This window comes from Sphaeramia orbicularis, chromosome 1 (genome assembly GCF_902148855.1).
Source record: "Sphaeramia orbicularis chromosome 1, fSphaOr1.1, whole genome shotgun sequence".
Lineage (NCBI taxonomy): Eukaryota > Metazoa > Chordata > Actinopteri > Kurtiformes > Apogonidae > Sphaeramia > Sphaeramia orbicularis.
The window spans coordinates 39,556,584-39,572,128 of record NC_043957.1 but is presented as its reverse complement, the minus strand read 5'-3'; the positions used below and the strand labels follow the sequence as shown (position 1 = coordinate 39,572,128).

General features: G+C 39.0%; 1 protein-coding gene across 1 annotated transcript in view; it reads right to left on the bottom strand.

Annotated features, from left to right (window-relative positions):
* grin2bb (glutamate receptor, ionotropic, N-methyl D-aspartate 2B, genome duplicate b) overlaps nt 1–14,289 on the bottom strand; it is a 102,244-nt gene extending 87,955 nt beyond the window's left edge. Inside the window, 2 exon segments of the mRNA XM_030147306.1 lie at nt 9,229–9,890; nt 12,179–14,289. Coding sequence (XP_030003166.1) covers nt 9,229–9,237 — 9 coding nt within the window. The 5' untranslated portion in view covers nt 9,238–9,890; nt 12,179–14,289.
* Nucleotides 14,290–15,545: the final 1,256 nt, after the last annotated feature.

The window sequence follows — 15,545 nt, the reverse complement described above, 5'->3', positions numbered from 1 at the left end:
ACATGTAAAGTGGTAGAATGACTGGGTGTGTTTTATGGACTCAGGCACAGTACGACAGCAGAATGAGGAGGAGAATATTAGGAATATTAGGAGACCTGAAAATAGTAAATGACATCACAGTTTAATAGGCACACTGATACACTTGAGTATCTTGATCTTATGCTTTGTGATACTGTGTTGATTCTCAAAACTAACGCATCAATTTTTTGTAAACAGTTTATATTCAAAGATCGGTGCTAACAGAGATGGATTAAATTAGGATGGATTAAACAATATATTGTTTGGCATAGAAGCATTTACAGGATTGCAATGTATGTTGACAACGTGAATCATAACCCCTGTGCTAAATTACCAGGTTCTTGCCAAAACACAGCCAGAACCTTGATATGTTTGTAATTTGTCAACAAATGTACATAAACTATAGACCATATTTCTGTGGCACAAATAAAATAAAGCAAAAATCAGTCAATCCAGCAAATATATATTTATACACTGAAGCACTGATTATACTGAGCTAGGGTCTACTGGTCAATTTTTGGATAACTATCATAAAATCCAGATTCAGTTATTTATAGAAAGCATGGTGCTTGAGTTTAAAACGTAAAGACATTTGCTTATTTTAGCAGCATATGATGCCAAATAATAGACAAATACAGAAAATAGTCTTTAATTTGTGCCCCATTGGATGAAAAAAAAAAAACAGCGGAAAGTATGTGATGAGTAATGTGTGACTGGAATATTTATTCATTATTAGTAATTACCTTCTTATATATTTACCCCTTCACCTATTTTATGATGTTCAGCATATCTGAATAAAAGTCACAGATGTTCCTAGTTCTACCCTTACTGATCTTAAACACTTGTGCTGTTTTTCTAAACACAGTCACTGACATGACCACCAATCGCACACTGCATTATATCAAGAATCATTTCTGCTGCCTGGATACAGACTTGGTGCATTAATACAACCTGCACTTTGTTACTATACTGCAAATTAAAGGACTAGAAAAATAAGGACAGTGTGAACTTAGCATATACTTGGGTTATATTATTGCTTTTTTTCAAAGCAAAACCAATACAGTCAAGTTGAAATTGTGCAGATGGGAATTATTTTCATGCACTAACTATATATATTTCACTTGGATGATATGGCAGTGCTATTCATTTGTAGTTCATGCCTTTAGAGTAAATATGAAGATCAGTTTATCTGGATTGGATGAACACATACTACACACCACAGTCCTGGTTTTAGCCTTTTCTAGTCTGACCATTTCATTCATCACGATAGGAACTATATAAGATCATGAGCTATGACATACACACCTATCTCAGATTCTTCATCAAATGCTTCATCTACAAGATTAAAATAAGATTTCATTTTATTCGTTAGATGACGAAGCTGGCACCACATTCCCTACTATCACTCAAAAAGCCCATAATAAAAAATCTTTCAGCTTCACTGTTATAATCTGACAATTTCAATGTTTATGGTCCTGCATTTACCTTTATTATCTGTCTTCACTGGAAATGTATGAGTTTGACATTTACTCTATTTGTTAGGGAGTGCATTATTATTTATTAATCTGTTATTTCCTCAATTAATGTTGATAATAGCTTATAAAAGGGCAGAAACAGTAAAAGAAAAATGTGAAATTGTCAAATTGTTTGTTTTGTAAAAAATACACTCCATAATCAGAATATAAAATAATATATTAACTATAATATAAAAACTAGATAATCAGTTGGATTTTTGTTTGATACACTACAAAAAATAATATACAGCTGTAGATTAACTTCAATTAATGGTAATATAATAGCTTCAGCTGTTTACCCAATATGAACCTAGAGCATTTCTTTCAAGATTCAATTGTGCAGATATAATCCCACTGAAAAGAATGTCAGTAATGTAAACCCACACACTCCTCTCCACTTAGGCCTAAATGTGATTGCAGAGCCTGAGACACATGCTTATATGTCCTCTTCTTCTCTCTCCTTAGCTTCTAATTTACCCCCCTGAGAGGTTAACACTACATCTCAGCCTTGCCTCGGTCCCACCGATCACCTGTTGATCGGCTTCATTAGGAGAAACAAAAAAACACCGATGATAGTTCCCCCCTAGTATCTATGGTTCCTACATGTCACAGACTCATCTTCATGAAGGACCAGCTTTTCCTCTCGGCCTCCCCAGTTTTCTGTTTTCCAGACCCACTCCTTACCCATAGTCACAGCTAATTACCTCACAACTTGCCCCCCACTGTGGGTCAAATGGAGACAGATTTATTGACACTTTGAACAGGTTAGAAAACACTGCTCCTGGGCATGTCAAATGGCTTCACCCCTGCTAACAGCCTTGCTCGCTAACACAGCTGTTGCTGCAAATTGCCATTGGAATTGTTTTCTTTCTTCTGTTTTTTTATATTTTATCCAGCAGGTATTATTGTTATTTATGCAAATCTGAATGATCTAAGTGTATCTGAACCAGGTTATCTTATCTTTAAAGGGGCTTTACGTAGTATTTATACCTACAAATATTTAAAAATAAATTACCTAAACTATCATTAAAGCTCCAACTATGCAATATCTTGGGTCTTGGGCCCTAAATTGGTGGCCCTACGTTGCACTGTGAGACAGGTTCAAGGACGGCTGTTGTCATGGTCTTGCGACCAAAGACAGCCTGCGCTAAAATTCTGACACTGTCACAAATTTGGGGTGACCATCTCACAGTGTAACTGCTGCTGTGACCTACGTCCGCTAACTGACCAACAGAAATGCAGTATGAAATGATGTACTGATCGACGCAACACTGAAAATGACAGACCATAATGGTAAATGCTAAAGTGAAATGCTAGCAGATGCTAACAAGAGCATATTTCAAGCACTCTTTGCAAAATTGGAATCCCAAGTTGGCCTCTCTCCGAGCCACACCCACATCCATATTCTCCTCCTACTACTTTTTTGATTTCTTGTTCTCACATATAAATGCCACAAGGGTGAATGATCTGTTACCTTGCATGTTTGTTTTTAATGGATGGATTGCACGCACTGATGACAGTTTACTGTTGCACATCCACGCTGACCCACATATGTCGTAGGCTGTGATTCAGCTTGCATTTTCATTGTGCAATCTACACACAACGTCATGCAATGTGCACGCAGCAAACTTCATGTCATACCCAAATTCATGTCGTGTAGTGTGGCTTGCTGTGAAGTTATACGACTGTTAAAATCACACAGTGTGTGGCAGCCTTTAGAGTGTTTCGAATACAGAGCCCAAAGATACCAATGTACTGGATTGTAGAAATTTGAAATGAATTTATTTACACTGATGGTCTGACAGATTTATATGACCACTAGAGGGAGTAGTGGGTCACTCTGCTCATCTCCCGTGATGATGAAAACACCACAGGGTTTTTGACTAAAGCATCAGAAAGTGAAGAGATGGGTTGAGAACCGCAAAGAAAGAATGTTTAGAGTCAAAGAAAGTGACAAAGTGATAAAAGCTAGAAGCACTGTTGTTTTCACCCCAGACACCGCTATAAATGAAAAGAATGGATTTTGATGCTGTAATCGTACCATTTCTTCTATATGAGTGAGGTTAATTATGAGGCTCATGAAAGTATAAAGTTAAGTGGTGCTACTATCTTTGTTAAGTTCATCATTTATTAATCCACAGTTCAGACTAAATGTGGCAGTTCTGACCTTGTTTGGATGATTCAAACAGATCTTTAGCGTAGCTATTGACAACACAAACTGTACAGAATATAGAGGTGATTTGTGCTTTTACTGTGGCTGCTTTTAGTTTAAAAACAGAGTTAGGCTAACTGAGCTACAATGTAAACTAGCAGCAGATGCAGCACATGAACATCATCAGACACAGTGTTATCCTGACCAACTCTTGAAGTAACAGGAGTTTTTGTTTGAAGAAGAAAACTTGGTGATACCATAATACAGATGTGTATGTAAACAATGAGCTCTATATTTTATCCAGTAAGTGATACAGTCTGTGGATACATAGCATTGATTCATTGGTGGTTTTGGTAGCTGTAGGTGTGTTCTGGTACATAACTTCTACCTGTTGTTTAGAGTTTGGAATATAAATATAGACCTACTCCTGTTTGGTTTGTGTCTTCCATCATGTTCCTGTCTCGCTTTGAAAACATAATCATCAGATTATCATTTGCATTGTAGGAAAGCAATCTGCATGCAGGATGTCTTTTGACTTCTGTTATCTCTTTTTGCAGCCCTTTGAGGACCATAATATTACACAATCTCGTTCAGCTATCAAAACCCTCCGTCCGTTTTTCTCATCGTTGCAACTTGACCCCTTTTTCTCAACCTGCAGATCTTGTCTTTTGTTCTCATTCCATCCATCTGATAAGTATTTTTTTCTTACAAAATCTCTTCCTCTTTTCCCTGTCTGTTGAGAGTAGAGCTTCAAAAGGCCTCCCTCTGACATGAAAAGTGACGGTTTCTGATGAAATTTTCACATGTGCCAAACCAAGCATTCTGATCTCGTCATTAATGAACACAGAGAATACAGTGCGTAAGACAGATCTGTACCTATCATTCAACATCTATCCTTCACTGGCGTGTAAGTGAAAGGGGAACCTATAGCACAAATTGTATTGTACTCTCTTTCAGCAAAGCCTGCACAAACAGATTTTAAGGAAAACTGGTTGAGTGCCTGCTGATTTCAGTAATAGAACAGCACACAGAGAAGCCGAGCAACGTGGGTAGAGGCAGCATCACAGTACTGGGCCCCCTTTTCTCTATTCTTAGCTCTTCCTCCTTCTCTCACAGTCACACATGACTAGGTATAGAAGAGGAGAGGAAGGAGAGGCATCTCAAGGTTTCTGTCTATACTAAAAATGTGGTGGTATTAACACTTAGTTGTTATTTTATTTGGTACAAAGGCTGCCATTTTATTGAACCTACCATTCAAGGACAGAAAAGATTCAATTATAGATCTTAAATGATTTCAAGTAAAAAACTTTTTTTTAGTAAATGACTGATGTGATGAATGATGTTGCTTTCGCAACACAAAGTGACTGAAAATGAACTAAATACAACACAAAGTTATCAGAGAAATGGTAGAAAGGAACAAGTGGCGCCAGAAATACAAACTACAGATAAAGGTGGGGTTGCTTGCTATCTTATGAAATACACTGTTTCTCTGTAGTGTTGAACAAACATTGACATATTACTAAAATGGCAGTAGTGTAGAGCTACACAAGTAATCAAAACGCAGCGTCAGCCTGTAATCACAAAACGCTGCAAATGAAAGGTTCAGTGTGAGTGTAACTTAAGACTAATATTCTCCAGATGTAAGGAAACGTGCTTTTTGTTACAGACACCACAAATTACGACATTTATTTTTGGTGATATTTTCAGTGAATTACCATTTCCGCTACAACTGCAAACCACAACAAAAAATTTTCTGCCAAAAGTCACAAAAGGTTTGGGGTTTTTCATTCAGCCCTACTTCTCACTCAAGTGAGGACATGCAGGCTCTGCTGATGAAAACCGCTACACTAATTCAAAGTAATGTAGAACTAAACTACATGAGTTGGAGCCAAATTAACGTAAATTAACCCAAAAAGACCCAGTGCTACTTTTGTGGCAAAAATAGTTTTTTCTCTGTATTTACCTTTACTTATATGATTGATCACCACTTATTATAATAGTATCCTCTGAATTTTGCGTTTTTGCAGTGTAAATCAGGCCTTTTCTTATATTTAATTTACTGATAATGTAGATGTTCATAAAAGCTCAGCTTAAATTTGAGGGTTATTATACCAAAAACACAAAAAATTTAAGAAAATGTGACTTTTTCAGTCAAATATATCATTAACTGAACATAAACCAAGTGTGTCCATCCACTGTCATTGATCCATCTCCATGGGTTTTACTGGTGAATCAATGTTGTAGAAGATGATGATGTTTCCATGGTAACAACGGAGCCTCTGAATGTCCAAATGGGTCATATCTGACAACCATGAAAAGTTGACAAACTGCATTTACACCAATTATTACATGTATTGATAGGATTAATGGACCAACATGCATTAAACATTTTAGATCAGTAGATGGTTTTGGTCACCAGGTTGCTGTTTGGGTCTTTATGGGTTAATGGTTCAATCTTTACCTCCGCCAAGGAGGTTATGTTTTTGCCAGGGTTTGTCTGTCTGTCTGTCTGTTTGTCTGTCCGTTAGTGTGCAACATAACTCAAAAAGTTATGGACAGATTTTGATGAAATTTTCAGGGTTTGTTGGAAATGGGATAAGGAAGAAATGATTACATTTTGGTGGTGATCGGGGGTGGGGGGGCCCACGGGGGAGGCCACTGATCAGCCTTGGCGGAGGTCTGCGCTCTCCGAGTGCTTCTAGTTTGAAATTGTGACAGCAGTGTTAAACATGCCAATATAATACACCAGATCATCAATAAATCCTAGTTTAACTGGTTTAACTGTTCATGAGGATCAATTTGCACTGCTTCATATGAAGTGGCAAAACTTTTTAAAGCTACTCCTACGAGCGACACTGAAAAACCACATTTCCACCACAGGGACCAGGGTCTAAGCTTAGATTGAAGGACTGCGTTTTACCCCTAAAAAGGAGCACAGTACTTCTGATAGTTCAGGAACTTTTCTGATTCATCAATACATGTGCATTATTTCAGCCAGTTTATTGTACAATCACTTGCAAAAAAGATGCCTAATCTTGGAAAACATAGACAACCAGCTGTATGATGGGACATTTACAGCCTGGGACTACATTTTTGAGAGCAAAAGGTTCAGGTATTGTAGGCGGGAGCAAAATATCTAAAGAGTCATGTAAGGGTCATGTAACGATGCATTCAAAGCCATTAAGACTGTTTCACTGGTTTCAAAGGTTACAGAAATGCTCAGAAGTAAAACACTATAAGTGTACGATGTATTCTCTTGTTGGAAACATATGAGGGTCTTCGAAGCTGTTTGACCATGGATCTAGCAGTTCTGATGATATATACATTTAACTTTAGCAACGTGGGTATAATAGGAGAAGAATATACTGAATATATTATAGAACTTCGCCCTCTCTTTCTGTCTCGGTAAACAATAAACACCAGACTGCTCAGCACCTGTAGGCTAATCCGTCAACGACTCAATCAACATTTGCAAAGCTGGTCACATGCGGCTTCTATCCAAAACGCACTCAGCCAGCTGTCAGTGAGCCCCAGTGTCAACACCTCGACGCCCACCTATTCATGGCACTTCACTCCTTCCACTGTGTTTTTGGTCCACTGATCAAAACAGGGGTCATGCTTCCTGCCTTAGGAGAGATCCAGCACTTGGATCCCATAATCCCCTTCATCCAACCCTCACTCTACAAACATGCAGCATCACGGTGTTGCAACAATAACATACATACCTCTTAGGCTTTGTTGCTTACACACTTAGGTACATCTGTCTACAGAGTTGCCTCCTTCATCCACTGTCTGTGATGCTCCTTCTGGATTTTATGCCTGTGCCTGGATCTGTGCCTGTCTTTCTCTTTTTCTGTCTGCCTCACCTTAACCCCTTGTTCTCTTTCTGTGATTTTTTTTTTCTTTTTTCAGCTGGGAAATCTGCCCTAGGAACATAGTTCACATGTAGCCATTTCAAGCCAGCAGTGTCAGCCAATACCCAATCGCTGAGAAAGAGGACGAAATTTGGAGTGAAATATTGTGGGGAGGAATTTGAGAACTGGTGAGTGCAGTGTCTGTGTAGCATATGGGAGTTAGTGAGTGAGTAAAATAAGGTCTGCTCAGCACTGAAGCTGTAACGTGAAGGAGGGACACACCAGCTGTCACACACCTCCTCTAAGTTACGCTTCACTGAAGACAAGCATCATAATTACACTTTCTTCAAATCCTGCAGGTTAGTGAATGCCGAAGTGGAACAACTCAGTTTAGATTTCAGAACATGCACTAGCCTCTCACCGAAAGCACAAAAAAAAAGGATCTGGCCAAGAATTTAATCTGCGATGCCACCAGGAGACAAATCCTGGAGCTGCTCCATTGGCAGGAGTCAGACATTGTAACAGAACATGGGATTTGCACATTTTCTGTTTCAAAACCGTCAGAGCACACAAAGAAAATTACTTTCCATGGGTCTAAAAGTTCAGTCTGTGGTCATGAATGTGCACTGAATGTCATGAGAGTTTGGCTTTTTGTCTCCTCTTGTACCTTGTGTCACACCGACTCTTAGACAAGCCCCTCCATTATCTTTACCTGCACGTTGAGCTTCTAAAATGTGCCTTTATCAGTCCAACTTCTAGGCTGCTGCTGAGGAGCACAAGCTCAGCAATAACAGACTCCAACTTCCACTCTATAGCCTTACACACTACTATTGTCTAGACCTGTTTTCCCTTGTGAAGCAGCACTACCCGTCGTTTTGATGAGCTTATTGAAGCTAGTGCCTCGTTATCCCTTATCTCAACACTGGGCTCCCTCACAAAGCACCACAAGAAAGAGCGTGTGACAAAAAAAAGACAATTTGTTCTTTTCCTTTAGAACTTTTTTTCCCCTCATTGTCCTGCCCTCTTTTACTCTTCCTTTAAATGAAAACAAACAAAGAGCAATGAAAGCCAAAATTTTAGTATAAAACTTATCAGTATAAAACATATACTGGGCCTTATTTGTCAATCTCAGTAACAGCAACACATTTAAATATCTGAAAAAAAATAAATCAAGACACATAAAGATCCTTTCTCTGCTAGTCTCTGTTCTGAGCCAATTTCAAAAGCACATTACAATGAATAAAGGCGCAGTATCGCTGTCACAAAATTCTCCAGACCAGTGAACTGTGCCATACTTTGCATTTTTCAGGAAAACGTAATGCCCAGTGGTTCCTTAATTTGACTAAAACAAACCTCAATGCATATCCTTGAGTCTACTTCCTCGACAAGCGCCAGATGTGTCATTGCAAATTACACAATGGCGTATTATCGAATGTGAAACATGAAACATATGTGTTGACCCATTAATTCTGACAAACAACCTTATATTATAAATCAAATATATCACTGTTGAGAGCATTTATTTGTGGTTAAATAGGGTTCAAGTGAATTAAGAGGTAGCAGTGACTTAACACAGGAAATATAACATGATACGTGACTGCCAAAATAAGTTTAGAGGATTCCCTGAAATTCACCTCATTACATAAAAGGTTTCACACACATACATACAGTTGAGTTTTTCAGATCCTACCTTGAACATTGCCAGCCCAGATGTCCTCTCTACTCTTCAGAACTGGCATGATGGAGTGATCTGGGATTCAACTCCTCCTCTCATAGCCTCGGATGAAGGGATGGAAGACAGATGAAGTCACGCACAGAAGACTGAAGGGGGTCTTGCAGGGTGAGGGATGGCCAGTATCGGGTTGGATAAGGGTGGAAGTGGGAGGTGCTGGAGCGTTTCAACGTGGGGAGGCAGTAGATGTGATGATGGCTGTTGCTTGTGATAGTAATGTGTGCAAAATGTACAACAGTCAGCAATCAATCATTTTCTAAGTTGGCTGAATCAAATCTTTAAAAAGTTGACCACCAACTCAAAGTGTCAGCGATGTGTGTGAAGTCTTAAAAGCAACTTAAGGATGATACAAGTGGGATGATGAAGGGACGCTGTTTCATTCGCCTCTTCCCATCCGATTCCTCTCCCCTGCCTCCAACGCTGGTGATAGAGCTCACTGAGGTCTCCTCCCAGAAGTCTGTGAGTGTGTGAACACGGTTGCCGTGGAGATGAGGAGATGAGCACTGTGTATGTATTCCTCTTCTCTTCCTTTCTTCCTTCTTTGGCTTTCTTTTGCTCCTTGCCTCAGCTTCAATCATCAGTTTGCAGGGCTGCTCTGCACTCTTCTTTTCTCTCTCAGTCTGAGGAGAGGGGAGAAGGACAGTCAGATAGCAAGTACCGATGTGGATGTGGATGGATGCGATGCTGGTGAAAGCTGAATGCCACTGTGTACACGAGTCAATTGTCTCTAAGGTCAAGCCTTAACTCAGTCAAGGCGGTGTGTCTACATGCCTTCTTTCACTGAAATCTGAATGAGAGGACAGTGCTGTCTTCTAAAATTACTCACATTTTTTTGATTGGAGATGCCTACAGAGCTATAGTTTATGCTTCAGAAAATACCACCACAGTAAAAAAATAATATGTGCAGATTCTTGACAAGATGCACACTAAACTATTAAAGAACATCACAATAATAGCCGAACCAAGAAACTATTACTTCCTATGTTACTTCAGTTGTGTCAAGTTAAATAACTTTTATTGGATCATTCTTTGACTTCTTTTTTAAACAATTCAAGGAATTTCTTTCTACAATTTAACACTGATGACAAAGATGTGTGTCTGTATCTGACACACACATCTTGGAATATGTGTTGTTAATGTGTTTTGAGAAAGTCAGTTATGTGGGTTTACATGATTTAGCCTTAGGAAAATTGTCAGCAGATATATGCATGTGTAGAATTTTAATCCTGTCTGGAAGAGTAATGAATTATTCATTCAACAAATTTTATTTACAAAATCCTTCTTGCGGTCTGACTCAAAGTGCAATTATCTGTCATAGTTGTATTAAAATGACATTGATATTTGACGTGCAGAATATTATACTTATTATTCTTTAAAAACTGTGGCATAAAAACTACTGAATGTTTATTTGTCTGATGTGTTCCCACAGGTTATGAACGAACAGATTTTCTAAATGTTGAATAATGACAGACTATGTCCATTACAACTTATGGATACAACTGTTTTGACGCACTAGTTTTGAGTCCTTAATGTGCACAGTATTTAATGGAACATAAATCCTTCATTACATCAGAACCCAAGACCTGAGCAAGTCCTTTTAAACCACTACTGTGTGCCTGCAACGTGGAGACACCACACCAGTCTGAAAGATGTCCTGAATCATTTACTGTTTGGGCTCAGAGCTGCTCAGTGCTAAAACCAACTTAAAACTTTTAGCACAGCAGCGCAACTGTTTAACTCTGTTAATGGAGAATATTTAACAGGAAGCTGCCAAAGGACCCTTGCTGTGTTTGAACTTTGCATATGAGTAATGTCCAGAACGTCTTAAGACGTGATGCTTTATTTTGGCTTGGCTTGAAATAATTGCCAAAACATCAGTCTGGTTAATCCACTGTGACACAACATTCTAATCATGTTTCTCATTAATCATTTCTTAATTATCTGAGTCCTTTATTAACTATTTTAGTTGTAATAATACTTGATAGTGGAGCAATGACTTCCTGCTTATGCAGCAGATATAAATATATCTAACTATACATATTCATGGTATTGATTCATTTGAGAAATCATCCACAATGACCAGTGTAAGATGCACTAAGAGACATCCAGCTTAGTATGTCATCTATAGTATACAGTGTACTCATTAGGGTCATGCTGTAGAGTCTAATACAGTAAAGCTGGTGTATGAATCACACTGAGTCTGTGATTCATTTCCAGAGTTCATTTTCAGAGATCTGTTGTGGATCCATCGAGCAGGAAACAAGACAAAGAGTAGTGTAGGAGGAGGGCACCAACATGGCAGTAGTTTCAAAACTAAAATACACAACAAGGAGAGGCAGAGGACTAAAATAATGCATTTAAATGCATGCACCTGCACACTGCACTGGACTAATTGAGTGAGTCAAGTGTTCTACGCTGACGAGGAGAGATTTTGACTAAAAGAAGTACTTTGGTGAGGATTCTGTTCTGAATTAAATCATCACTGAGGTTCTATTGCTCAGAATTGCCATTTAAAGATGTGATAATACATGAAATTCAGAGATAGCAAAAATAAAGAATATGGATAGAGATCAAAGTCTTGGCCTGATAAACAACCAATTAGTCACAGCAGGGTGAAGAACGGTTTAACTGTACGAGCGAACATGGTGGAAAATATAAAAATACCCTTCACAGGAAACCTGCTGATGAAAGTTCATGCTGAATACATTTCAGTATCATGCACTTTAAAGCACGCACACATGTACACACACATGCACTCTTATTTGATAAGCTGACTTTTTGTACACGCGCACACACTCACACACACACACACACACACACACATACACACACAGTACACACCTACTGTTCATGCATGTGCAGACACTCAGTTGAGAAGAAGTGGGTGCTATATTAATTCACTACTCACCTAATTAACTCTTTTCTGTAACACATAATTTATAGACTGTAGTGGAGATGTTTTACAGAGGAGCAGATTTGAGACACAAAAGCAAAGACAGAGCAAAACAAGTGGTCCTTCATTTTCCTTCATGACGACATCCCACTCTCAGAACAATAAAGAAAGAGGTATTTGTTAAGCCCCTTTTTCAGTCCATGAGAAAGGAAAACAATGAGACTACAGTGGCTGCTGTGGGCCTAATCTACAGAGCATAATTTTTCACTTAAAGTTGAATGCACAGGCAATCTCAGGTAGACGTCCATTAAAGCATAGACTAAAAACTTAGTTAGAATTGACTAGTAATGCTTAAAAAAGGGCCTCCAAAAAGGTGTGGCAGTGAGCAAAGACAACAAAAACAAAAGGAAGGAAATGTGATAGAATAAAAGAGCAGGGTAGTGATGAAATGGGACTTAACATCTATCTATTTTTATCTGTCTATCAGTCTGTCTCTATCTATAACCTGCACACACTGTCTATAGCACCTCAAATCCACAGCAAGGCATCACCCGCTTAATCCACGATTCAACATCCAACTAACGCAAACCGGTCTCTGTTGCCTGATAGAGGATGAGGATGAAGACAAGTGGAGGGAAATAGAGGGGCTTTAGGAATGAAACATGGCCAGTTGTGGGTGGAAATCATTTAAAAGAAGAAAAAGGCAATTGAAACCACTCTTAAGCATGAGAATTCAATCCAGGAGAAATGTTTCGACAGTAAGGAGTGTATGTTGTGTGCGTGTTTGGGAAGGGGGGGTCATATGAGGAGGGGGTGGGGGGGTGGGTTGGGGGGCAGTGGAAGAACTAATGGCTGCTGATGGACTGGCTGAATGAAAATAAGCATAAATCAGGCATGAAATGGGATACACTGTTAATGAGACAAGATGGCCATTAGCGAACTTTGAATGCAGCACAATATATATTACACAAAGAATTTCATTTACTTCAAACTGAGCTGCCAATTATAATAATCTGTGGATCAAAATAAGATCTAGAAATCCATCTTGTTCATCCATCTTTAGTTTTTTTCTTGTGTTGCCTTAAAACAAGTTGCAAAACAAATGCATGAAAAGGGGACGTGACATGTGCACACTTAAAAAAGACTGTTTTAAAAACAACAATTAAAAATGGGCGCAGATTGCCATGGTGACAAAAACAGATGAGGAGGATGTGGAGACGGTTCGAGACCAGACCAAAATCGATTTACCGAACAATGTTTTTTAGCCATAATTCATCACGTGCGAGTGCATGTGTGTGTTAATGTGTGTTTTATGTATACGTAAAGCACACACAAATACACACAGACAGACAGATAGACAGACACGATAGTTAACCTACCTAGAGTAACATTAAAGAATCCCCCAAGAGTGTGATGCAAAGAAAATGGGTGTGGAGGGACCAAAAGAGAAGGAAAAGGGAAAAAAAAGAGTCATTCATGAGGAGTTTTTTGTTGTTTTTGTAGAAAATTCATCCAAGTTCACATAACATCAGATTAAAGACAGAGAGACGTAGAATGGGTAATGATGAAGTGATGACAGCAGCTACAGATGGAACTGAATGGAGGGACTGACAGGTATGACAGTGAGAGGTGAAAGGGTGGGGAAAGTGGAGAAAAGGAAAGGATAAAAATTGAACAAAAACTCCTCCTTCCTTTCTCTTTTCTCTCACTCATAAATAGAGGAAATTATACACCAAGTAGATGGAGAAATAGATGAGAAGGCAGATGATGGAGAGAGACACTATATGAAAAGATGAAGCACCTCCCAGCACCGCGATGAGGAATAAGAAAAATATAAAACGAAAGAAAAAATTGAATACTCCAAAGCCTTCCGTTTTTGCTCTGTTAGGTGAGGCGAGGAGGGGGGGCTTTCAGTTATCTCCCCCCTCTCTCTGCAACTGGTCAGTCTTCTTTAATCTTCTGTCCTCCTCAAAGCAAGATGCTACCTTCCCTTTAGATGAGCGGTAACCCTCTGCCAACACAGCTGTTTGACATGGCACTCAGGCAGGCTGCATGGTGGGGGGCTGATAACCAGAGATTCAGAGAGTGGAGCCGAAACACACCTCTGGCAGGCGTAGAGCGCAGAGCACAACTCAAACTGCACTCACTTGCTCTCCTCCCCCTCCTACATAGAGAGACGGAAAGAGAGAGAGAGCAACACACAGACAGAGACACACAAAGAGAGAGGGAAAAGACATGTGGAGGTGGGTCCCTCTGTAGGATTCTGAATTAGAAAGATGCTACAGTAAAGAAGAGCTGCTGCAACAATTGTCAAGAAAACTGTTTCCATAAGGAAAGCAATGGCTCCCTCTATTGTTAAACAGTGCTAACAGGTGAAAATGAATGTTTGAACAATGTTTTTTGGAAATTAACTACAACATTTCCACTGGTAAGGGCAAAATCCTTGCTGCAACACCATACATGTTGATACAAAAAAATCATCACTGTCTCATTAGACTTATTATACACATGTATAATCTATACTAGGCCTACTATCTTCAATAAGAAGCCACGCACGTTCCGTGTCGCTGCACAATTTTTACCCCCTAAGAATTATGCACATGCTCCAAAACATCAGAACTGCAAAACCGCATTCTTTCTGTAAACATCGTGTAGTGATCCGGTAGTGAAACCTGTCGTACTGAATTTACCCTGTTTATCATTTACTATAGTAAATTTCACTTTATTTGGATGTTCAAAACTACACAATTAATGGAGGTAAAAATAACATAAGTGTTAAAGCAGTATGCTCTATGCTGTACCAAATTTGCCCAAGTAGTGCGCATGAGTGAAAAGTACAAAAATAATACGGAGTAAAAATTGTACGTGGCACCGCACATTTCTGAGGTAATCAGAAGATCAGCGCATGACAGGATTTCTTTCTGCACTGAGTAGGCCTACTTATTGAATAAGTATCCCCCCCCCCCAGATGACACACTACCACACCAAGAGATCAATTCCACAGGAAACACTGAACTGTTATAAACAGAGGTGTCAAAAGTATTCACATTCATTCCCATGTAGAAGTATAGATACTAGGGTTAAAACAGACTTTTGTAGAAGTTGAAGTATCAACTCAAGCTTTTAACTCAAGTAAAAGCATAAAAGTACTGGTTTCAAAACTACTTAAAGTATAAAAGTAAATGTCAGGGGGAAAAATGCAATTAGGACAAAAGCTTAGGCGGTGCCACAGGGGCCTATAGTGCACTACCCCACCTCCCCAAAAAACATTTTTCTAAAGGCCATAATGACTATAATGTTATATTAAAATGTTAATGTTTGAAACATTTGGGATGCACTAGTCTACCTGTTTTAGCCGCATATATGCCCATTGAAAATGAAC